The sequence below is a fragment of the Cimex lectularius genome, unplaced genomic scaffold, assembly GCF_000648675.2.
Source record: "Cimex lectularius strain Harlan isolate CLEC.00 unplaced genomic scaffold, Clec_2.1 scaffold4, whole genome shotgun sequence".
In the NCBI taxonomy this organism is placed as follows: Eukaryota; Metazoa; Arthropoda; class Insecta; order Hemiptera; family Cimicidae; genus Cimex; species Cimex lectularius.
Window position 1 is genome coordinate 1,957,112 of NW_019392723.1, and position 26,943 is coordinate 1,984,054.

At 32.5% G+C, this 26,943-nt stretch overlaps 1 protein-coding gene across 1 annotated transcript; it reads left to right on the forward strand.

Moving 5' to 3' along the window:
• The first annotated feature begins 914 nt into the window (after nucleotides 1–914).
• Nucleotides 915–26,943, forward strand: LOC106672375 (SLIT-ROBO Rho GTPase-activating protein 1-like). The gene is made up of 14 exons (XM_014403761.2): nucleotides 915–1,263; nucleotides 9,895–10,078; nucleotides 10,153–10,318; nucleotides 10,390–10,611; nucleotides 10,684–11,031; nucleotides 14,412–14,684; nucleotides 14,972–15,245; nucleotides 15,327–15,539; nucleotides 15,603–15,708; nucleotides 15,783–16,001; nucleotides 16,204–16,274; nucleotides 16,388–16,568; nucleotides 19,588–19,738; nucleotides 25,285–26,943. The coding sequence occupies exons 1-14, from the start codon at nucleotides 1,176–1,178 to the stop codon at nucleotides 25,813–25,815; spliced, it is 3,027 nt and encodes a 1,008-aa protein (XP_014259247.1). The 5' UTR covers nucleotides 915–1,175; the 3' UTR covers nucleotides 25,816–26,943.

The window sequence follows — 26,943 nt, forward strand, 5'->3', positions numbered from 1 at the left end:
CCACCTTTATTAGAGAGAGCAGTTCATGAACAAGCTAGTTTAAATTAAGTATTCCTATTATTTTTTCTATCCAGTACAATATGCATAAGATTCGGAAAACATACATGAAAAATACTAATGCCCACTTTAAAAATGTAACTGTTTTTTTCTTCTCCATAAAGGATGAACTACCTAGTTCGTTCGAAGAACTATTTCGCTAAAACGAAGTGTTCCGAAAGGAACTTATTCCTCAGAAGGAACTGATTTGTTCTCTAACAGAGACGTGCAGTACAGGAACATCATCTCTAACAGAGACGTGCAGTACAGGAACGAACTAGTTCAGATGAACCATTCTCGAAAAATAACTATTGACCTATCTTTTTAGTGAACTGTAGTTCTTTTTCAGTGTTTTTTGTTTCTAACCTGTATTAAATAAACTTTTTCAAAAATTACGTGCATAAACTAAAAACGTATCAGATTTTTTTGGCTTCTCTATAAAGTATGAACTTCCTAGTTTGGTTCGAAGAACTTGTTCAATGAGCTTAACTTTTCCCGATGGAAATTATTTCTTTAAGGAACGAATTTGTTCATCTCTATGTAGTATTACTTGGAGATCGTGAGATGCGGTCTGGACCAGACTTCACGATTTCCAAATTCTTATTAACTAACGGTCACTAAACACCACGCATTTCTATGTGGTATGGTATGCCGCGGTCCCCCATAATTAATTCGGTACAGTCATTTTTGCGTTATGTATTTATGTAATTCTTCCATAGACTTGCTGAAAGGTTTCAAATATTCCTCCATATAGTCCTCTCGTACCAATTTAGTATAATAAGGAAAGATGATTTTCTCTTTTTCCAATGGAACAGCCTGGCTTGAACGTGCAACACTGTAGAGCTTGGGACGGGTGGAGCTCTCTGCCGCCGCCGCTGACAGACGCTCTCCGTGAGCCGAGACCCCTTCTCGAGTGAATACAAAACCTTACCGCGACCCACACAGACAGCTTTTCGGTCCAGTGTGCTTTATTTAACGTTTGTTGTTTTTTGTCACTTGGTACCGGCTCCAACTATCGAGGTTGTCGCGAACGCGTACGTTCCACCATCAACGAATGTAAAATTATGTGTGTTATGCGTTAACTCGAGTGCTTCGGAAACCTTTCAGACCTGACTAGAAAGTTGATTGATTTGTCTGTGATGGATGAAGATGACTGTCGCAACGGTATTGGAACTAAATCTCCTATCAAACGACTCGGATCAACGAGGAAACTTCTTCTTTTTAACAGTGAGTCATTTTGGATTTTATGTCTCTCACCCCCGTTTGGCTATTTAATTTTGTTTTCGTTTACTTCTCGCGCCTTCGACTCGGCCGACTATTCTCCCTTCCACCATTTTATTTAGATTCTCTGCTTTATTCCATCTGTCGTGGATTTTTTTTTGGAATGTTTTTTTTCCCGACTTGGTACGTCCTGTCGAGGTCGGACAAAACAGTCCCGTCCTAACAAAAAATATGGCCGATCCACATAGATATGCATCCGTTTTGATGTTTGTGTTCCACTTTTTGTCAGCCGTCAAAAATTTGAATGTCATTCTTTCATCCCTTGAAGAAATAAATCAATCTGCCCGGTGTAATCCACCCGAAGAAAAACTCATCCGCCCTGTGTTTCATACTGTCCGTGATTTCTTCGAAAAGATCGCTAAAACTTTCATAATGTTTGTACGACAGGTCAAAAAATAAATCACAGTTTTGGGTCATGTTTGTGTAAACCTAATGACATCTCGAAAGTTGACAGACGAGTCGTAAAGATATCACTTCAAATGTACTCATAAGCTTTTGTATTTATTTATTATCGCTCCTGTAAACAAAACGATTCAGAATTATCTTTATAGCGGCAAAGGATTTTTTTTCTTTATACAGGTAGCAGTTGACATTCCGTTCTGACATTAGTAAACAAAATTAAGACTAATATAATCTGCAATATTAAGTAATGATAAATTATTCGTCGTCGTACGTTTATTCTTAGTTGGTGTTGTGTTGTGGTTTGTATGAATTTTCAGACATGATTTCATACATAAATAATTATGTTTTTCTTGTATACAAGTAGCAGTTGATGAAGCGATGACTGGTTAGCATGATCTCGCATTAGAACCGACTACGGACTACTTAGTCGTACGATTTTCTCACATTACAATTGGGAACAGACTTATTGTTAGTTGGTGTTGTGTTGTGGTTGGCATGAATTGTCAAACATCATTTCATTCATAACGGTGTTTTAAACAGTTGAAAATGACAATAGGTTTGTTTTCCTTGGTTAAAAGTAGTAGTTTGTTGATTACGCTATGACTGTTTAGCATGGTTTCACACTAGAACCGACTAACGACTACTTAGTCGTACGATTTTCTCACATTACAATTTAAAACAAGACTTATTGTTAGTTGGTGTTTTGTTGTGGTTGGCATGAAATTTCAAATATTATTTCATACTTAAAGGTGTTTTTATTAGTTGAAAATGATAATAGGTTTGTTTTCCTTGGTTAAATGTATTAGTTTGTTGTTGAAGTGATGACTGGATAGCATGGTTTCACATTAGAACCGACTAAGAACTGCGTACATTACAATTTAGAACAGACGTATTGTTGGTGTTGTGTTGTGGTTGGCATGAATTGTCAAATATTATTTCATACTTAAAGGTATTTTATGGGGCGTCGGTGGCCGCAACGGTTAAGGCGATGACGCGGCGCTCATCACTGTAAGGTAAAGGTCCCGGGTTCGAATTCAGCGGCCCTCCATTCGAACCCGACATACTTACAAATGGGCCTTTTTTTTTTCAATAACACCGGCACCCTGAGGGTTCATATGACCTCTGATGTTGCGAACCCTCGTAAAAAAATAAAATAGTATAATAAAAGGTATTTTAACAGTTGGGAAAGATGATATATTTGTGTAGACTTGTCGGGGTCATTCGACTATCACTTGAGCCTAAGCAGTTCTTCCCTGAAGTCTTTCTGGGAAGGCGTTCGATCGAACTACTCAATACTCAATACTAATACTCAATCCTTTTTTTGTCTAGTAAATCTCATCCTAAAATCATACCTATTGGATCGTTCCTCTCTGATCCGTTTTATCCACTCTAGTGTTCCTCAAAGGGGCAACCTAGGGTCCTATACTTTTCAGCATATATACGGCAGACTTAAACAACCTTATCACAATCGCCTTGATGGTACAGCAATCTTGTCTGCAAAGCACGCTCCTGCCCTTGCTGTTCGAATCCTTCCAAGACCGCCTCCTCACCATAGAATCATTATTCCACCAAAGCAGTTTCTCTCGGACATGAATATCACTCAGACCTTCGAATTCCTTATTTTACTGACCAAGCAAAATCCAGATACCTCAGGTTCGACTCCAAAATTACATTTCAACTAGCTCATTCACAGCCTTTGACCTTTTGCTCTCCCTTTATTATTATTATTATTATTATTATTATTATAATAATAATATTCTCCCCCTTATAATATAATATTCATGTCATCCTCGAGGCTGTAGGGTCTACTGTTGAAACTCAAATCCTTCCTTTTCAGTACATAGTTACATACTACCTATCTGATCGTTTGGTGAATTCTAACCTCGCTGGTGTTTCTGAAGGGAGTATCCTAGCTCCGTTACTCCTCTGAACACTCAACACAGTACACTCTTCCTGACGGTACAGCAATCCTTTGTAAACCTCGAAACCTTTCTTCACAGTTTCTCTAAGAATTGAATACCTCTCAGATCTACAAATTCCTTATGTTACGGGCCTAGACAAATCCCGATACCTCAAGTTCCACTCAAATTAACTTTTCATTCCAACGTACCTTTCGACTTTTACCCTTCCTATCAATCCCGTAGAAGGTTGAGGGGCCCCTGGTCTTACGACCAACTATGCACATAAATCCATCCATTGGGTTCATCCTAAGTCCGTTACTTACCTTAACACTCTTAAAATACTCACCCTGGCGGTACAGCAATCCTTTGAAAACCTCGATCCTGCCCTAACAGTTCCTCTAAGACATGATTACCACTCCTTATATTACTGACCTTTTGATTATTCCCTACCAATCTCCTAGGAAGTTGGAGGAGCCTCTTGTCTCGCCACCAACTGTGCGCACATGTCATGCAATCGAAGAAGCTGCCTAATATTGGTGGATGGGTGTCTCATTCACTTTGATTAAACGTACTTACTATAGATTTGAGTAATTCTTACAGCTTTAACTTTATTGAGGCCCTTTTGTGACCGATTTTTTTATGTTTCATTCGGAAACCGTGTGACAACCTATTGATGCGAAGCTGTCCATTTCTTGCGCCTCATTTGGTTCACGGTGTGTTTGAAGAAAATAGATTTCAATGAACTGAAGACTTGAAATCTTAAGTCTACACTGGACTTTTGATTTTCTTTTTCAGGTCCTGGCTCCATTTCCTGTCTTGAATTTTCGCATACCTCCTAAATCAGACAGCACTTTACTGCCTTTAAAAAGTCTCATCCTATCAATTTGCTTTCAACTTACCTAGATTAACAGTATTAATTCTATATTAGAAAATTGATAAATATTTTATATTTCAAAACTGCCTGAGTTGGAGTCCTGGTATGACCTAGGGGGTTGACAGCACGTGGATCTTTCGTGATGGCAGTTTCATATTTTATTTTATTGATTTTTAATTTTATTGCATTTGAAAACACAGGGTTCAATGTTATACATAGATGTTTATGTTTGTTAACTTTTTAAATTATTAATTAAAATTACGAAGTCCTGGATAAAATGGGATATTTTTGATGAAGGATGGAAGGAACTGAGTATTTTCTTTCTAATTTGCATCATCCCTGATCTTTTTTCCCTAAATGTAATTGTTTGTATGGCGTATTTTTCCTATTTCTGAAATAGCCCACGTACGTAAGCCCACATTCCCTTGTTTATCGGTCCTGAGTATTTTTACAGCCTGCCTCAACTATTGGGTTGTCCGGAAAATAATGCAGGATTTTAAGTTTTCATTAAAAAAAATCTATATAAAATATTCTGTTTACGTTTACAGGATTACTCATTTGTATGAATGTCAACACTTATTAATCCTCTTCCAAATGATATTGTTTGTTTACCTCTGTAGCATTCCGCTACTTGGAAATAATTCAGTCATCCTTATAATGTCAAAGCGAGAATTTCGTACGATTTTCTTTTACGAGTTTAAACTCGGCCGAAGCGGAGCCCAAACGGCTAGAAACATTAACCAAGTCTGGGGCGAGGGTTGTGTTAATGAGTGCACTGTGCAAAGGTGGTTTAAAAAATTTCGGGAGGGAGATTTCAGCCTTGAAGATGAAGAAGGTCGTGGAAGGCCTTCCTCTCTTAATGATGATGTTCTGCGATCAGTGGTGGAAGAAAACCCCAAAACAACTGTTCGAGAACTTGCAGAGCAACTCAAAGTCAGTAAAACGACCGTCGCTGACCACCTCAAGGCGATTGGAAAAGTGAAAAAACTCGAAAATTGGGTTCCACACTCATTAAACGATCGCCAAAAAATCAGCGCTTTGATGTTTGTGCATCACTTCTTTGTCGAAACAAAAATGACCCATTTCTGGCCAGAATTGTTACATGTGACGAAAAGTGGATTCTCTACGATAAAACTAGACGTTCTGGACAGTGGCTCGACAAAGGAGAAGCTCCAAAGCCCCCAACTCATCAAAAAAAGGTAATGGTTACGGTATGGTGGGCTTCATTTGGTTTAATACACTACAGCTTCTTAAATCCTGGCGAAACCATCAATGCTGAATCATACTGTAACCAAATTAATACCATGCATCAGAAATTGGCAGTAATGAAGCCCTCTTTGGTCAATCGGAAAGGGCCCATTTTGTTGCATGACAACGCTCGACCACATGTGTCACGTGTAACGTCACAAAAATTATTGGAGCTTGGCTATGAAACTTTGCCTCACCCACCCTACTCTCCGGACCTCTCGCCTACTGACTACCATTTTTTTAGACACCTGGACCACTACTTACAACACATAATATTCAAAAATCAAACGGAACTGGAAAATGCATTTATTGACTTTATCAATTCTAAAAATTCTGAATTCTACTCAGACGGAATTAATAAGTTACCAACACGTTGGGAGAAATGTATTGAGAGTATGGGAAATTATTTTGATTAAAGAACATTGCTTTAAAGTAACTAGTTTCTTTTTTTTTGTTTAATACCAAAATCCTGCATTATTTTCCGGACAACCCAATACGTTGCTGATTGTTTTAAAATCGGCGGAAATTCTCTGTCTGGCTGTTTCTCAACAACCTTAAAAAAAAAAATTAAATTAAACCCATGGCAAAATTTGATGCGTCGCATTAATATTATAAGAATTAAATTGATTTGAGCAAACCCTCAGCTCATTTCCACAAGTCACCCTCTGGATTTTATTAATAAACACGATCGGAAATTTTTAGATTGACGGGTTTCTTGGAATTTCGGGTTCGGATCGGAAATTCTAAGCGTTGCAGATGGCACCCGGTGGAAACTTGCCAGCAAAACTTTTATCACAATTAGCACAAGAATACCTAGGATCTAGGATCCAACTCCAGAAAAATAAGCCGACCTACCCCAACTTAAATAACTTGATCCACGCGGCGATTGATTTTATCCAATTTTAAGTTTTCCATTTTTTAGGTTACTAGGCAGGGATTTTATCTATTCAAATGGTTATTGATGTGTAATTTTTAAAGTTTATCCATTCGTTTGATTCCAAATGGATTCAGAGCCCATGATGTTGCTTTTCCGACTAGTGAGTCGGACTATGGCTTTTTGCCGACAAATTACCCTTTTTAATTTCAAATTAACGCTTTTTAAATCATAATTAACCCTTTTTTATTTCAAATTGACACGTTTTAATTTCAAATTAACCCCTTTTTTATTTCAAATCAACGCTTTTTAATTTCAAATTACCCCTTTTGAATTTCTAATTGACTATATTTTTTTTAAAGCGTGAAAAACAGATGGTATGAAATATAAGCATGTAAATTAAAATTTTTGAATGTGCGTTTTTTGAAACTATAAAATAATCGGGCTCTTAGAAGACCATAAGAAAATTCAATTTAATTAAAAAATGTATATATATATATATATATATATATATAAACTTTCTACGCATGCCGGACACATACATGATATTAATCCTAAAAGTAAGTCTCTGTGTGTCAACCGTGTATGGCCTATTCTTAATCGGGTGGGGATGGCTCCCGCTTCTACGAGTCAGATCTCTGAGAGCCACCTAATGACAGAGCTGTTGATAGGCGAGAGCTTCTCTGTCGATCTGGACCACTGAAACTGCAGCTTTCTGTTAATAATGTTTTTATTGCTTTTTTAGCATCAGAGGGCGGTTCTGAATCTCGAAGAAACTTTTTTTTATATTTCTAATTTTATATAAATTTTAATTGTAATTGTAATTAATTTTCATGTGGTATTTAAGATAAAAAGTAATTTTTTTAAATTCTCAAATTAAAAGAAAAATCCTTTTTTTTAATTAATTTTTATATGGTATTTTAAGATTTTTAAATTTTTAAAAGGTATTTTTAACATTTTTAAAATTTTGCAAATATCCATGGATTTTACTTTATATGCTTATATTTTATATTATACCATCTCTCAAGTTTTTTAACTCTTTAAAGAAAGAGTTAATTTGACATTAAAAAGGATCTTTTTTTAAAAAAGGGGCTAATTTCAACTTAAATAAGGTTATTTGAAATTAAAAAGGGTTTATTTGATATTAAAAGGGGCTAATTTGACAGATAAAAGCTGTACATATTTATTTGTACAGGGGTTTTAAATTTGTATTTTTACACACAATTTAGTGTGTAATTATTATTTTGTTTATTAACTTATTAATATACAAAGTTATATTAGTTTTGAGCTGGTAGGTTGAATGAGATTATTATTATGTACATATTTTTATTTCTCCTGATGCCTTTACCATTGCATGTAATTTTTTTTAAAGAATGTATTTTTCTTTTATTCCTTACTAATAGTAACATCTTTGTAGTAACGATAATAATAAATTTATATTTTTAAAAATTTGCATATATGCAAGTATATAGGAATTTTACTTTGCTTATTTCATACCATCAAAAAATTTTTCAATGTTTTGAAGAAAAGATTCATTTGAGATTAAAAAGGGTTAATTTGAAGTTACAAAAGGTTAATTTGATATTAAAATGGGTTAATTTGAAGTTAAAAAGGTTAATTTGATAGAAAAAAGGTTAATTTTAAGTTAAAAAGGTTTAATTTGAGGTTAAAATATTTAACAAAAATTCAAATTAAAAGACTTCTTTATTTTTATATTGAATTTTTTATAATTTTTAATACAAATAAATCAAAAGCTCTTAAAAAGGCCATGTGAAAATTAATTACAATTGAAATGAAAAATTATGAAAAGTTCAATATAAAAATAAAGAGGTCTTCTTTTAATTTGAGATTTTTTTGTAAGTATGTACGACACAATAAGTTTGATTTATGCCATAAAAGACAGACTTGTTGGTCGTTGCCAGATTGACTTCAATGCTTGATTTCTCGGTGTTTCTTTTACCTTCTTCAAGTTTTCCCAAGTGTGAATAAGGATAGGACAGGATTTATAATGAATACTACCTTTTAGATTGCTAATGGTGTGCCAAAAACTTTTGCTATTATAGGCTACTCTTAATTTCACTTCAATTGCATCATAGTTTTTATTTTTGAATTCAATTATGGTCTTGTAATGTTATTTTTTTGCCAATAAGTAATCCTGGAATGCTTTCATTGAACTGATTTTTATGACAAATATGCTAGGTATATTTTTTTTTCTATAAAGCATTTGATGCTGCATTTTTAGACCCTATACTGAAGATGACAATAAGCCGAAATGCTTTTGGTATACCAAAACAGCGATTATTTACAGACAATTGAAAACAACCATCTCCGATAACCCCTTGGAGTAAATCATACGTAAAAACATATACTTTGGCTGTAACTTTACTGTTTCCTCACTGATATGGCAGTGAAATTCAAACTCTCTAGGGTAGACAGACCCAGTGTAGTGATCTAGTGTCGATCAGTTTAATGTGTTCTACTCTCAGTCCAACAAACAAAGAAAATAATTGAGAATCAATTCCCATCATTAATATGGTCAGTGGGGCGAGTAGTTTTTTCCCCTAATTAGTATGTGAAACTACACTACTCATGGCACCACACTTCACATAAAACAGTTATCATTCGCTTTCACTCTTTCCTCTCCCGTGCTACTCAGAAGTCAGAGAAATACATTTTTTTGTTAATACTTATACAATCTTAATACTATCTTAATTTTTTTTTAAACATGACAGTCTCAGGCCAAGATGTTTTAAAACCTAATTAGTGTAAAAAAAACTAATTGGGTGGTACAGTGGGGATCTCATTAACAGTGGTTGTTAAGACATCAAGGATCTTGTATTCAGCCCTTAATTATTGAACGTTTGAATCCCAGCCTTACTCTCAGAGTTTTCTTACCCTTTGCAGCTATTCATATTATAATATTAACAAACAAATATTCATAATATAATGGCTCGCAGGAGATTCTGAGATGAGGAATTCACACCAGACTCATAATAGGCAATAAGAAGTTTTCACACAATTATTTAAGAGCCAAAGCTTGAGTATGCTTCAGGCATGAAGACAAACGGTTGCCCGTATCTCACATGTTTCATGGATATATAGTGAGCAAGTAGAAAAGCTACTGGACAGGAGAATTGTGAGCTTGGCTGTGAGACTTTCTTTCCTTTCCAATTTTTTCTAATTCCCTGTATTCTACTTTTTTTTAAGAATGTCCAGCTGGCTGTTGAGTATAGATTTTATTTTTATTAACATATCATTCTTTATTATTATTATTTTAGATATAAGACTCCAATTGACAGAGCAGTTACGATGCCTGGATACACGAATGGAAACTCAGGTGGCTATTGTCACCGAGCTCCAGGAGTTTTTCAGGCGGAGGGCAGAGGTTGAACTCGATTATAGCAAAAGTCTTGACAAGTTGGCGAAAGGTCTTCAGCTACGGCATAAGGAACACAAACAGAAGTGAGTCTCCAACAAGAAATCCTGTAAGGAATTTTTAATATAAACTTCAATCAATGGAATATTATAATTTGCAGAAGAGAACAGTGGTCACTCTTTTCAAGTTATTCTTGTTGGCAACATCTTGTTGAGCAAACAAAAACAATCAGCAAAGATCATGCAGCACTGAGTGAAATATATTCAGTTCATTTGGTTTCTAAATTGTCCCAAGTCATAGAAGACATACAACGGATTTACAAGAGGGTAATTATTATTAATACCATATTAATTAATGTTAGGAGAGATGTAAATTAAAAAAATGATTAATGTTCTAGTGTCGAGAAATCGGTTGTGATATGCATGATGAAATATTCAGAGTGCTTCATGAACTTCATACATCTCTCAAAACATATCAGATGTACCAGGCCAACTGTAAACAAGCTGAGACTAAATTACGTTTAGCTGAGGCTCAGAGAACAAAAATCGAACAAAGTGTTCCTAAAGAAAAACTCGATCGGTCGAAAAAATTCCGTCTGATTGAAAAAGACGTTCAAAAGGTACAAGTTTTTCATACATTGTTTAAAGGTTTGTGATTGTATTATATATATTTATATTTTTTATTTTTTTAGAGAAAAAATAAATATTTTGATGCTAAATTGAAAGCATTAAAGGCTCGAAATGAATACGTTCTGTGCATCGAAGCATCTAACGCCACTCTGCATAAATATTATGTGGACGATTTGTCCGATCTTATTGACTGCATGGATTTAGGTTTTCACCATTGCATTTCCCGGGCTCTCTTGATGCATGTAACATGCGAGGAAGGTAGACAAAAGTCGATTCAAGCCAACATGGATTCATTGAATGCTGTTATATCTGGTTTGGACTCGAGACTTGACAAGCAACGTTTTTTGGAATTTAACCACACTGCTTTTATGATCCCAAAGAAACTGGAATTTTTAGGCAAAAAGGATGAGGTAAAGTTTTACGAAGTTTTATAATTTTAAATAACTTGTAAGGGAGGCGCCAAGGACCTGGAATCTCCAATGTTTGAGAAACTTTTTTGGTGCTATTAAGTCGGAAAAATATTAGTCATCTATATGAGCATTTTTGCCAACAAGTCATAAGGGAAGCTGAGAAAAAAATGTTTTAAGTAGTTTTTTAAATACATTTTTATGCACTCTTTGTGCATGTATTTTAAGGTTATTATATTCAATACAAAACTTCATTTTTTTAATTTATGATAAGGAAATAATATGCAGGATCATATTAAATATGATTAAACATATAAAAAGTTACAATAACCAAAAGATGCTTTGAGTAATGTAGGTAAAACAAAAGTTTTTGATAAAATTCTTTTTTACACCCTGTAAAACCATTATGTATGAATTTCCATCACAGGTAGAAAATGTACATTTTTTGTTGTATGAGCCGAGGGAGGGGGGGCAATTTCGTTGTCTCTGATGTTTGGTGTTCCATATAAAACAAAAAACTTCTCTCCGAAGTTAAATACAACAAATAACTCTTCTTCCGAATTTGACATTACAACTGTAGGAAAGCTGGATTGCTCTTTTTTCAGCCTATGGCCACAATATTTAGGTTTTATGCTATGCTAAGTGAGAAAAATTAAAATGACACCAATGAAAATTACTCAGATGTGTTATTTTATATCTTCATTTGTAATTTATTTATAGGCGCGACATTTGTGGTTACGTGTAGTTTATCAATTACTAAACCCCTTAAAGTTTATAATAGATTGGTGAAGACGTTTTAAAGTTATCACCTTTCTTGTGTTTATCGAAAAAAAAATCTGTGAAAAATATATATTAGCAAAATACAAAGTTGATATTAGTTTTTAGCAACCCCGAAAACCCCTGAACAAAAACTTTTGACAAAATCAAATAAGTTAAATATTTTTTTCCCTCAAAATGTTCACCTTGTAACAAAATTTTCACAGATTGTTTTTTTTAGATAAACACAAAAAAGGGGATAACTTTTTATTTACTTGCTAAGTCGTTGGTTTAACATATAATTTATGACCAAGCAACATAGCAAAATAGACTAAAATATTTTTTTAACAAGAAACAAATCAAATGTTTGTTTTTAACACTGTAAAAATATCTGAATGCAAATTTTTGTAAAAATAAAATTAAAAAAAAAATTATATCCTCCATCTTCCAAATAAAATTCCTGTGAATTTTTTTTAAAGAAAATTACAAAACTGGTGATAACTTTGAAATGACTCAAGCAATTCACATGAAACTTTACAGGGGTTTAGAAACTTATAACCAGTGATAAAAATACCAAAATTTGAGGACTTTTTATGGATTTCATCCTTAGTTTTCTCACTTATAATGGCATAAAATTGGAGCATTGTTGACATTGCGTGAAAGAAGCAATATTCTGCTTTCCAATGGTTGTAATAAAGTTGAATTTGGTTAAGATCCAGAGTAATTTATTTTTTAAGTGGTACACTAGATATCAGTGAGAAAAAAAATTGCCCCAAATCCAGCCCAAAAGTGTTGATTTTTGTTTTGCAATAAATAATTTGTATTCAATGGCTTTACAGGGTGCTAAAATGAATCTGATTTTTTTTCTTCAAAAAATTTGTTTTTGCCTTCTTTACAGAAAGAATATTTTGGTTTTTGCAACTATTTATATATATATAACCTAATTGCATACAAGCTAGTATATTAGTTTCTTATCTTACAAAAAAAAAAAAAACTATATATATACAGGGTGAATTGCTACTCGTGCTACAAACTTCTCCAGTAGATTCTTCACCCTAAAATGAACAAAAAAGTTCATATTGTCCATGGTCCGATTCTCAACCATTTCAGAGTAATTTCGCTTTTTATCGATTTTGAAAGATATCACGTCCTGGCGTCGGAAAATCGTGATATCTTTTAATCTAAACATTTCTCTGAAAATCTAATAGCACCGTTGAAATTCCCGTTAATTTTTCAATAAGAAGATGACGGTGGCAAAATGTTTGGGCTAATTTTTTGTGTTTTATTTCAGCCAGAACTACAAAAAGAGTGGAAAATTGTGTAAATCGGAAAGTGTATAAAGTAATCCAGAGTTTCTAATTTTAGTCTCAGAAGGCAGCAAATTTGAGGAAAACTACCTGATTTAATAACGCTTCCAACGCACTCGTCATTTTCTTATTTAGTGGTTGTGAGACCAAGATGTTGATGACAAAAAGAGAAAAAATGGTGGTTCAAGGATTGCTAATGTTTGAGAGTGACTTGCTACTCGTGCTACAAACTTCACCAGTAGATTCTTGACCCTAAAATGAACAAAAAAGTTCATATTGACCATGGTCCGATTCTCAACCATTTCAGAGTAATTTCGCTTTTTATCGATTTTGAAAGATATCACGTCCTGGCGTCGGAAAATCGTGATATCTTTTAATCTAAACATTTCTCTTAAAATCTATAAGCACCGTTGAAATCCCCGTTAATTTTTCAATAAGAAGATGAAGGTGGCAAAACGTTTGGGTCTTTCTTCCTTGACCTTCTAGCTGTTTGTAAACTTCTTAAGCATTACATACTAAATGGGCATTAAATTAAATTAAAAAATTTCAATGGAATTATGATTTTGATTCTCTCTAAAAATTAACGGGGATTTCAACGGTGCTTATAGATTTTAAGAGAAATGTTTAGATTAAAAGATATCACGATTTTCCGACGCCAGGACGTGATATCTTTCAAAATCGATAAAAAGCGAAATTACTCTGAAATGGTTGAGAATCGGACCATGGTCAATATGAACTTTTTTGTTCATTTTAGGGTGAAGAATCTACTGGTGAAGTTTGTAGCACGAGTAGCAAGTCACCCTGTATATGCACAACAAAGCCAGAAAATACATTTTTTTAAAAATAACTTAAAATATTTTTTGTCAGCCCTTAGGGTCCATTGGTAAGAATGCTCAGTCATATTTTTATATTTTTTAACTAGCATCACCAAAAAGGTTTTCTTAAAATTAGTGATCCACAGAATAATAAATGGTGGAGGGAATGTGTTGTTTGATCTTTTTAAAAAGACAGTTCGTACTCACAGTTAGTTGTTTTCAGTGATCTGTATTTCAAGCTTATAGCTCATCATCAAGTTGAAATCTAGATCGTTGAAAACAACTAACTGTGAGTAGGAACTATCTTAAAATAAATAAATATATATATAAAAAGATCCCCTTGCTTATTAATTATAAATGAAGGTATACATCATCAGATTTATTTTCGGTTTTCTAATTCCTCGTTTCTTATTTAATTTATATATAGACTAGTTAATATTTTGTTGTTTCTGTTTATTTTCTCTAGCATTTAGTTGAAATTAATATAATTTTCTCTCTGATTCAGGCTGAACCTGAACTTCAAAAACTGTTAAGTGCAGATATGGGAATTCGTCTTGCACAAATGGAATCCCGAATTAACACCGTACGAGCACAAAGTGATGAAGTTTGGAAGACACTGGAAACAGCGGAAGGCTCTTTATTACAAATGTTAACCTTGAAAGATTACGATTGTTCAAATTATTTCGGTGACGGAGCACAACCCACATCAAAGCCTCCAGAAACAGCTTCTTTAAAATTAAGAGCTGATCGTCACGAGACAGAAGAATTCTACCTCACAGTATGTGACGGTCCTTATTCAAAATAAAATCAAGTTTTCATTCTTCTAATTTTAAACTTTACTGTACTCATTATATAATACTGCTGTTAACTCTTCCCATCCTGACCCTGTTGTAGCTCACCGAACCCACATTCGTGTTTGCTGTACACATTCGTGTACAAATGCAAAGTAGCACTTGGCTACTGCAGTCTCCCGATGATTTTAATTAACCATTGATTTAAAGTTATCTCACAGTGATCAAACCTATATGACCTAATTGATTTTTTTTCTTGTTCTTTCATTTTTAGAAATTGCGAGATTTTCTTCTTGGTACTTCTCAAATAGCAAGGCTGAACGTCAAGTATGAATACATAAGAAATACTCTGGCAGACTTGAGTTTCAGTCCTCCTGCTCCGACTGGTGCAAGTGGTGTGAAACCTCCAAGAAGGAAGTGCATTGGCAGGCTAAATACTACAACTCAGCCAAAGCTGTTTGGTGGTTCTCTTGAAGAGTATATCGAAACGACAAACCAAGATATACCTTTGATCATTAAAAGTTGCATACGAATTATCAATCTCTATGGTAGGCTTTTCATTTGACTCGACTTAAAACTTCAATTGTATGATTTGTTCCATTTATTTTATGTGGACTTTTAAATTATAGGACTCCATCACCAAGGGATTTTCAGAGTTTCGGGATCGCAAGTGGAAATAAATAATTTTAGAGACTGTTTTGAAAGGGGTGAAGATCCTTTGGCAGATATTACAGATGCTTCGGATATGAATTCAGTTGCTGGTGTTCTCAAACTTTATTTGAGGGAATTGCGAGAACCGTTATTTCCAATAATTTATTTTGAACAGTTCATGGAACTTGCTCGTATGTTTTATAATTTTCTTTATTTAAATCAGTAGAGTACTAAGCTTATGGTTTTGAATTTAGAATTGGAATCGAAGCATGACTTTGTGATTAAAATGAAAGATCTTGTGCAAAGTTTGCCACGCTCAGTGATCATTGTAATGAGATATCTTTTTGCATTTTTGAATCAGTAAGTATTAATCATTGTATATACAACAAAATATTCTAAACCAGCTTATTAAAAAAAAAAATCATTATTTTTAGTCTTTCGGAATACAGCGATGAAAACATGATGGACCCGTACAATTTAGCAATCTGCTTTGGCCCTACACTCGTTCCTGTTCCAGAGGACAAAGATCAAGTCCAATATCAAAATCAAGTAAACGAACTTATCAAAAATATCATCCTTTTCCACGATGATATTTTTTCATCTGATATTGGCGGCGTCATGTATGAAAAGTACATTACAAAAGATGAGGACAAGTAAGTTTTTGAATTGAAGATGTTTGTCAGTCTGTGTGTTGGTGAACCTGTGCTGGACCCAATAAGTGATCCAGTGACAGTTCAGCATAAATAAGTTTTCTCAATTTTTTCTTCAGTTAAAAAGCACTTTTGAAAGCTAAATCACAATTACTAGGGTAAAAGCCCGTGCATTTTCTAGGTCTTAATGAGTTTTTTGTTTTAGCGATGTTGGAGACTCTCCATCTGAGCATGTTCATGAAGACCTAGACTCAGAAGTTTATCCATCAGAAGACGGTAAGCCATTTTGTTATTAATGGTATTAGTTCTTAAATTGTTTTATTTAAAGTTATTTGAGTAATAATATACTTCTTTTAAATAAGTATACAATTTAATTTGGCAAATTTTAGAATGTGAATGTGTTGAAGCTACTGCGCAATATGATTTCACTGCAAGAAATGACCGAGAGTTGACATTAGCAAAAGGAGACAATGTCATGTTGTTTAGCCAAGTGAGTTGTGACTGGTGGCGTGGTGCTGTCAGTGGAAGAGAAGGATTAGTCCCTGACAAGTACATTACTATAAAAATAAAGTAAGTATTCGTTAAATTTAAATGAAAATTTTTAAAAGTGGTTTCTTGCTTTAAACCAAAATATGGCACAATCAATTGTAAATAAGGTCAGCATTTGATTCATTGTGTTTCTTTGAACATGTAGTTGTATGTAAATTCAGACAGTCTTCAAGGTTTAAATATCATTAACTCAGTCCTCATAAAATAATTAATATATTTTTTTAAATACTCTCTTGTTTATTTTCTGGTAGATATTTATTTTCATTTGGTTTGAGTTATTTTACCTTACATTTTTTATCATAATTGTATTATATAACATTTAACATATACTTTATGAGATATACTTAAGCCTATACAAATAAGCACATTGTCTACCTTTTTCGAGATATTTTTTCTGCCAAATGATCCTTATTATTTTGTTGCATTTAGCATTTAAGGTTGGACTGTAATGAATATAGTTAATAGGTTTTCTTACTATATTCCTAGTGTGGTGGGGTGGGGGTTAGGTTAGGTAGGGTTATAGCTAGGAACAGATTAAGTTGAGGTTAGGTTAGATAGGGTTAGAGCTAGGGCCAGGCAAAATTAGGTTTGTGTTATGGATGGGTTAGGCTAGGTAAGGTTAGAGCTATTATTTAAAAATTATTTTCGTATTTGTTTAAAATAGGAGGTAAATAAAACTATTATATTATTTATGCATTTATCTCCATGTTTAATTTTTCATTTTTTATTTCAAATTTCTCATATCAATCTATAAGATAGACTATAAGCCCTCCCTTTGTTGAAACTGTAACACTGTTCTATTCAAATTTAAATTGAAATTGTGTTTTGTTTCATTTAGCTGGACCTTAAATTCAGAAAATTTGTTCGATTAGGCAAATGTTTTTCAACTCTAGTTTTAATTTCTCTACCGCTTTATGTATTTAATATCACAATCTTTACCTTTTAAAAACCTTTTCTTTTAAGAATTTTACCTTTTTTTCTGATTGTGCCCCAATATTTGGCAATCAATGAAAACCTAATGATTCGTTTTGGTGGGAGGGGGCTGAGTCTGATTGTTGCTTCTTTGTTTTTTTTTTTTGTTGTTATTTTTACTAGCAACCAATTAATAAATATTTCTTGATATCCATTGTTTTTAGCCAAGGTTTTAATGGTTTGTAATTCTTTCTTATAATTATTAGGTAATGTTAAGGTTATTGGGAGATTCATCATGGGAACTATAAGCCAAATGAATCCAGCAGCTTTTTTTGGGTACATGGGTGAGAAGAATATGCTGGTACAGCGTCTGTAGTTGTGGGTTTTCTATATACGTCTATTTTAATTAGATTATTTATTAAGGAAGTTTTACATCTAAAAAGTTTAAACAACGTTCTTTATTTCCAATGTATACGTTATACTAGAGTGTAAAGAATTTATTAGAGAAATTCTTTTAGATTCTCTAGTGTTCCCGACCATATACATAAAATATTTACGGTTGGTTTTTCTTGTTGTAAAAAAGGAGGCAGGTGACAAATTTATGAAGCATGCTTAAAAATAGTTTGCTATAAAATAGCTTTGATAATTCAAATTGTCCAAGAATATGCATGAGGTTGGAGATTTCATTGAATTCTCAGATTGGTTATTATAAATGAAAAATAATAACATAAAAACACCTGAAATACCCCAGGAAATGTTATGTGATAATTTAATTGATGAGTTTTATCCATTAAATTTATCTGAGGAAGAAATGAGCAATAGAACTAAATTAGCAGCTAGAAAGGAGTAGTGAAAAAACTATCATCATATTGTTGTGAAATGGCTATCAGGGGAAATTGTTAAGTGTTTCTCCATAGATCACACTGAGTCACAAGCTGGTGACAGAAACGACAATGAAAATGTAAGTTTACAGTATCCCATTGAATATTTACAATCAATGATACCTTCAGGTTTGCCTCCTTTAGAACTGCACTTAAAAACAGGATGTATAGTTATGCTATTGAGAAATTTATGCTTGGAGACGGTTTGTGTAGCAGGACCTGTTTGATAGTAAGAAAAATTGACAGTACGATAGTACACTACGAAATATTAACTGGGAATAAAAAGGGAGATATGCACATCTCTTGAATATATTTAGACACATGAGGATATACTAAAATGCTATTTGTTTTTAAACAAATTACCAGTTACAATTACCAGTCCATCTAGCATTTGCTATGACCATAAATAAGTCACAGGGACAAAGTTTTGAGAAAAAAGGATTGATTGTAAATTTAAAAAACAATATTTACAGATAAACAATTATATGTAGCCCTGTTGAGATGTACAACAAAGATGGGCTAAAATGCAAATTAAAAGAAAAATGCATAGAAAATATTGTTTTCGGCAAAGCGTTGGCATTGTGTAAAAGGTTTTTTTTTCTAGTGAGCCTGCCAAAAGTCAAAAGGCGCGGGAATGTTTGTTGCTTACTTATTTGGAGTTGCTCTTTTTGGCTTATTTTAAAAAATGATATTATAAAACTAGCAAAACAAGTCAGGGGTGGGCCCCCTAGTAAAGAAAAAAAAACATCAAAAAAGTAAAAGTGGATCTTGTGGACAAATGTAGGTATAATATTAAAACAATACGACAATATTAAAACAAACAGTAAAGACATGAGCAGCTTATAGCAGACCTTGGATAGATCATCTTTGAATCCATTTGCCATACAGAAGTTGAGACAAACACAATTTTTTTTTTGTCATAGGGTTAGTATCAAGTCACTTCATATCAGGTAAGGAGGGAGAAATTTTTTTTTGAGTATCTGTAATGTAGTTGTACATCCGCAATATGCACAATTGTTAAGGCAGTATAAAAATACACCAATTAGGAACAATTTTACTGCAGCTTGTCAAAATCACCAATAAAACCTGAAAAAATGTCCAAAAGCTCTTATATTATTTTCCTACTGTCTAAATTTACCATATCTCATTTCAAAGATTTTTTTTAATTTGTTCCACAGATTTAATTTATTACTGAATTTAATCTACTTAATAAATTTTTTTTAACCAACCATTCTGATTTCCTGTAGAGATGATGGGAATGAAAAGCAAGATAAATGGGACATTGACGGCGAAGTTGAAGATAAAAAGGACAGGGCAGAAACCGGTGAGTCTGAAGCAGGTGAGTCGACGAGTGAACAACTGCAGACTGTAACTACAACTTGGCTCCCGCAGCAACAGGTACTAGAAACAGCTGTTTAGTCGTAAATTGCTACATTTATTATTAGATTTTTCTTTTTAATTTTTTTTTTTTAATTTTCAAAGTGAAATTTTTAAGTATTATTGCATCCCATAGAACGGCTCTTTTGCATGTTTAATTTTACATTAGTATATAAAATTGGTAGTTTTGGCATAAAAGCAAATGGTACTATGAGACAATTTTTTTTGCATATATATACAAAAAAATATATATACAAAAAAAAAATATATATATATATATATAAAATTTATCTAGATCTTGCCATAAATTTTTTTTACACATTTTGTACAATTTAAATTAAAACACTACAATTAAGAGCATCACAGTGTTCAAACATTTTAAAAGAGCTTTCGAAATTTTAAAAAACCTATTTTAAAGGGGTTATGAATGTATGAGCATCTATATTTTTTTAAATACATTAAATGCTTATGTTAAATAACATTAACAAATATATGAAATTTGTGAAATTATATTTGTCACCTGATCTATGACTTAGCTATTTGGTATTTCTTCATCTTCAATGAAACCGAGCACGACACAAACCTAAATATTATTGTTTTATTCCAATCAATAATCTCTCCTTTTTCATGATCTCATTAGTGTTTTCATCTATAATGTTTTGTCAACAATGGTTTTAAGTTATAATTTTCCTTGATGCTCATATTTTCTATGCCTCATTGTAATTACATTGTTATTGATCAATTACAAATGTGGCGATATGAACGTTTAAAGAGCAACATATTTTTGTAACACATTTTTAAATTTTTAGCATAATTTGTGTACCTAGTTTATAGGAATATTTTTTTAAATGTCTGTGATATTTAACTATTCACATATGATCTTACACTTTTATATCTGTTATATAATTAATTTTGTAACTCCGAAAGTTATTTTATTATCACAAATATTTATTGTTATTAATTGTTTGATTTGATTGAAATTCACTATATTTTTCATTTTTGTCTTATTGTCCATGACAACATTTTTAAGTTTTGTATGTATGGTTATATTAAGAAATAACATTGTAATACTAATATTCTCAAAAAGGACAATGTTTATTGAAAACATTTGCTTACCAAGCAGGTGAAAGCAATGGAAATTTATTTTTATTTACTTTTTATTTATTTATTTATTTTTTTTAAATTGGCAAATATATTTTATAAATTTGCCAATAATTAAACCATGTTATATATGTAACCTAAACTGTCCCTAACCCTATCTAACCTAATCTAGTCCCAACCCTACTTAACCTATGCGCATTTTCAATCATATTTTTCCACTCATTGAAAAAACATTTTATCATGGATAGATGATGCCTAGCCTAACCCGTCCCTAATTGTAACCCTATTTAACCTAACCTACCTTAACTTATACACTCCTAGGTAATGCGAAAATGAAAATTATAATAATACATAAAAGGAAACAGTGAGTTTAAGAAGAAAGGAAATAAAAGCAGGTTGATAAAACACACACATTGCATTTTTCTACACTTAATGGGAAAAAACACTCATTGTTATGTAACCTAACCCATCCATAATCCTAACCCTATTTAACCTAACAACCCGTCCCTAACTCTACCCCTAACCACCTTAACATAAAAAAAATGGAAATCAGTAATATTATACATAAAAAATGGAAATCAGTAATATTACACATAAAAAATAAACAGCTTGATGAGAAAAGAAGAAAATACTTAATATGTTTATTAACAAAACATTGTATTATGGATATTTAACCTAACTTGTCCCTGACCCCTAACCCTAAGTACCTAACCCTTGCACACTATCTGGTAATGCAAAAATGGTCACACAAAAAAATGGAAATAACAAGCAATATTGTACATAAAAATGAACAGCCTATAAACAGTGAGCTTGATGAGAAAAGAAGAATAAATTAGATAGATAAAACTTGCTCTTCACACTTGAATATTTTCTCTGCTTCTTTTTGTAAATTGATTATTATAATAGTATATAATTTATAAAATATATTTGCCAATAATTAAACCACCTGATCACATTATTGACACTTGCTCAAACCAGTATATTGAATATGAAAACTACTTGAAATAAGAATATAGAAAGTGGTTGTTGTGTGTGTATGTTCTAGCGTGCGTGTGTGCGCATGCATGTGTGTCTGCTAGATTTCTTCTTGAACTATGTAGTAAAACAATAGTCTCAGTGAAAAATTGATACTACTGTATTGTTGATTTCTGTGACCATTGTCCAGCTTTTTACTTATTGATTCACTCGAACATTAATTAATTTTTTAAAAATTAAGTTTTTAAACATCTTTAAAAAACTTTTCTTTGTGCACTTTACAATGTTGCTAATTGCTTTTAAATAAACTCCTGCATGTTAATTGTAAATCTGTGTAATTTGTATGTAATTAGGCAATAAGTTTATGTTTTTTGTAGATGGAATGTTGATAGTTTGTTTATTTCTTTTTTTTATTGTACAACCATAGTTTACAAAAGCATATCTTTTGTATTATATTTTTTGTTGTATTGTTATTATGTTAATATAATCTTTATTTATGCATGTGTCTGTCTTTGCTAATGCTTCTCCTCGCGTGTCTTTTATTAGACACCTTATTTTTTTCCAGTATTAACTCAAAATCTTGCCACTACTTTCATCAACAACTCAATAAAGAACTTCAAATTAATTATGCCTTAATGATTGTTTGAACTTAACAATAAGATCAAAATCTCATCAATTTGTATTTTATTTGCATATATAAAATGACAAACATTTCTTCAGAATACTGTGAAAGATCCTTTTTAATTCAAATATTTTATAACACATTGTATATTCAGTCATTTTACTTTTATGAGTGAAAGTACGAAGTTTATTTAATTTTGAGTGTAATGAGAAGAGTACCAATTCAATACTTTTTTTAAATTTTCTACGTCTGTTGATTTGAAAATCTTCCTGAATAATGAGACATAACGACTTCAGGACCGCGTTAATTTTTTCCAGGCATTGGCATTGTCATGCACTCCCCAATCAGCATGGAATTTGAGGTAAATAATCAGTACCATTAAGAACCTCCCCCTGATATTTGATGATGAACTTGTTCCATTTTGATCCATCGGTGGACTGTATTAAAGTTCTATTTTGGAGTTCCATTCTATACAAATTTCCATTTTTTGATGGCTTCTTATAATTGTCTATTGATTTTTATGCGATGGTGTTAAATTACATCCATGTAGCAAAATATATATAATACCTTTAAGGTTCTGCTTATACGCTCTATCAGCTTATTCAGACTGTGTTCTTTTTAAATCCAAAACTTTTTCCCTTTTGGTAAGCATGCTGCACCATGGCAACAAAATATAGTTTTTTTAATTTCTAGGCTCTTTTTTTAATGGGGTATTTTATTGGCTGTACTATTTTTGCTGTTGCTGTAGCCTATTTGAGTCTCTCAATGGATATATTCTGGAATATAATGGATTTTACAGTAAGTCAGTATTCTCTGTGTTCGATGTGCTTCATTCTCTGACCCAAGGTTCTTAATCAGTACATCTAGGAAATTAGGCGGCAGAGGACTTCACTTTGTGATGATAAGACTTGTATCTTTATATTGTACCAATTGGCAATACTTTGCCTTTTCAGCAGAGGCTGGAGCTTCTTTCTTGAAGGGTCTCTAACATTTATTTTCACCAGGACAAACTTGTAAAGTTTAGGGTTGGTTAGGCAAAGTCGATAAGTTGATCTGGTTGTTTGTCAACCTAGTCCAATCTTATGGCTATTAAAATGGTAAGTATAAATATAACAACAATGAATTCTGATGTGACATCAAGTAAAATTCAATTTCTAATCAATCAAAGTTTTAGTTTCTTAACAATTCATGAAAATGATGGCTTACTGTTCTTTTTTATGTATAATATTGCTTATTATTTCTATTTATTTTGTCACCATTTTCATATTACAGGGGAATGCGCATTGGTTAGATCAGGTTAGGTAGGGTTTGGTTAAGTAGGGTTAGAGTTAGGTACTGGTTAGGTAAGTTACATATCTGTGTAGCTATCTATGTTTTTCTGTGAAGCACAGAAATATGCGATTGTTATCAACCTACATTTTTCTCACTAAGTTCATTGTTTTATAGGCTTACTGTACATTTTTTCATTGCTGGAGAGTGAACATGTTGGGTTAGGTTAGGGGTAAAGTTAAGAATTGGTTGTTAGGTTAAGTGGGGCTGGGTTGGTAGGGTTAAGGTCAGGGAAATGTTGGGCTACATATTTTACTTTTATCAACCTAAATGTTTCTTCTTTCCTTATCAACCTCACTGTTTATATGTGTCCATTTTTATGTATAATTTGCATATTATTCTGTGTGTGTGTGTCCATGCGTGCATGAGAGAGAGCGTGCGTGCGTGTGTGTGTATGGTTAGATCAGGATAGGTAGGGGTAAAGTTAGGGACTAGGTAGGTTAGGTTAGTTGCATATCCATGATACAATGTTTTTCTATGAAGTGGAGGATATATATACGAGGGTTATCAATCAATTTTTTTCTTATACATTTTTATATATACTATTGTTGTTATTTCCATTCTATTTCCTTTTTGCGTGAACAAGTGTGCGCATGTTAGGTTAGGTGAAGGTAGAGTGATAAATGGGTTGGGATAGGTTAGAGTTAGGGATGGGTTGGATTAGAGCTCAGGAGGGGTTGGATTAGGTTGGGATTAAAGTCAGGGATGGGTTGGGCTTGGTTAAGTAGGGTTAGGTTACATATCCACGATAAAAAAATTTCCATGAAGCAAAAAAATATAGTGTGAAGTACGAATTTTATCAACCATATTTTTCTTCTTTTCTCATAAAGTTCACTGTTTATACACTTTCTGTTCATTTTCAAGTTATATATTGCTATTTCTTTTCATTCTTCTTTCTTTCTTTTTTGTGACCATATTTGCATTACCTGGTTTGGTTAGGTTAGGTAAACTTAGGGTCAAGGCTAGGTTAGGTTACACAACACAATATTTTTTGTAAAGCGAAAGGGTGAGTTTATCAACCTAAATTTGTCTTATTCTTTTCTCTTCAAGCTCAGGCCAGCACCCACCATTTTCATTATGCACCGGAGCCCATCATCCTCACTCCACTATGTAGGTCTTGCAAGCTTACATATCCACTTTTATTTCCATTATATTATTAATAAATAAGTGTCAATTTTAATTTTTTCTTGTTTACTTGTTTAAAAATGCAGGTGTACTCTGCTACAAATTGTATTTAACATTGTTTATGACACAATACTCTTATTTATGTGATAGTTCATTGAAAATTGGAAAAGTACAGATTATCATTTAACATTATCCCACAACTAGATGTGAAAATTACACAATTATTGATACTTGGTTTTTCATAGGTTCGCTTTGTTTTGTACCAAGGTTTCGGATGTAGTCATAAAGAATATTTCCATGCTACTCCCAACAAAGGCATTTTTAAAAACTAATTTACTCATGTTGATTGTTCTGTTCTAATCTAACGTTGATTGACTTATGAATTTTTATTTTACATCCGGTTATTTATTTTCAGGTATCTGATTTATCTGAGCACATTATTACATCTACAGTTCACCCGAGTACAAGCACAACTGTCAAAATTGAAGCAGAGCTAAGTGATAAAACTAGAAAAACTCATTGGAAAAGTCAGAGCATTGGTGAAGTTAGGGATAACGATTCAATCGACGGTCGATGCTCTTTCAAACATAACAGAGAACTGTGGCAAAGAAGAGCAGCTTCACAAAACGCATTGTCGACCATGTCAACTGAACAGTTAGAGCTCAAACATATCCATACCCCCGATCTTGTAATGGATTTGCCAACCAATCCAGAAGAACACCCCGCTGGGCTAGAGAGCCCGGACATGACAACGGCCGCTGAAAGGTTTGCTAAGCAAAATCAGTGCACTCTTAAAAAAAACACAAAGGCACCAAAGGCAGACCCTGACTCCAATTCCCCTGTAATGCAGAAAAAAACACAAATTAAAAACAAACCTGAGATAATGAAAAAGCCCATCTGCCTTCCACAGTCACCTATGGTTATAAAAAAAGATCAAAAGCAATGAAGAATTTGTTTTTAGAAATTTTCAGACCGTCGAACTTTAAAATTCCTTAGGTGAAATTTCTTCATCCGATATTTCGTTAGATTAGGGCTAATTGCTTGTAAAGTTTGATTTAACAGAAAAACTATAATACCAAAGTTCTCAAAATCCTATCTATCAGACTATTATATGTCATATAATTTATTATTTTATATATGTGTTGTGTGTTTATAATATGCATACTACACATAATATCAAAATGTGATAGTTTAATTACATATATATTATATACCTTTATACTGTGTTTATGTATATGTGTATTAAGCCAAATTATACAACCGTACTTAACTAACATTCGTTATAGATGGTAAAAAAATAGACACAATGTACTTTGGACAATAATATAAAACAAGGAGTAATTTTTAACCCAAGATTATGTAGGGTGTGTTTGATTTTATCTGATCTTCAACGCTAATTTTAATTTTGATATTTCATGCCTTTTCAATTGCAATGTCCCTCAAAGTATTTTTTTAAAAACTAAAATTGTCATAATGATCTGACAAAATTTAAATATATTGTATTTACACTTGATTAATATCAAAAGTGAGTGTTGATTTTTTGTGCTAATTTCTATATTAAACGCTAAATTAATTTTGCAAACTTTTAACTCTTAAAATTAAACTTTTTAGTATTAGTCATAATGTTTAATTAATACTTAGTGTATCTAGATAACGAAATTAGCCGCTGTATTTTGACATTGAAATTACATTCCTAAAAAATAAATGTTAGTTCATGCTTAATTGACCTGCATGACCATATGAATATAATAAACTATTAAAGATAAATTGGTTCTAAATGTTTAAACTACAGTATATTTTATTATGAGCTATGTTTAAAATATTTTGGAGGGATGAAATGTTTTGATGATGTGATATCTTTTGAAAAACCTTTCGTTTTTATTTTTTTTAATGCTTGGTTGTAAATGTAAGAGTTTTGTATCGTAATGTAAACTATCATTGACTGAGAAGACACCAAAAAAAATTAATAAAATAAAAATTAAAAAAAAAGGCTGAGGAAATTGCTGGGGAGGGGTACTTGCTCAAAATTTTAGTGCTTCACTTTTTGTGGTCATTCCTAACTACTTTACATCAA

Excerpts from the sequence above, each read along its gene's own strand:
- LOC106672375 (XM_014403761.2), top strand. The coding sequence starts at position 1,176 with ATGGATGAAGATGACTGTCGCAACGGTATTGGAACTAAATCTCCTATC. Across the intron at positions 10,612-10,683 it reads TTGAAAAAGACGTTCAAAAG|AGAAAAAATAAATATTTTGA; the intron begins GTACAAGTTTTT and ends TTATTTTTTTAG. Across the intron at positions 19,739-25,284 it reads CTTGGCTCCCGCAGCAACAG|GTATCTGATTTATCTGAGCA; the intron begins GTACTAGAAACA and ends ATTTATTTTCAG.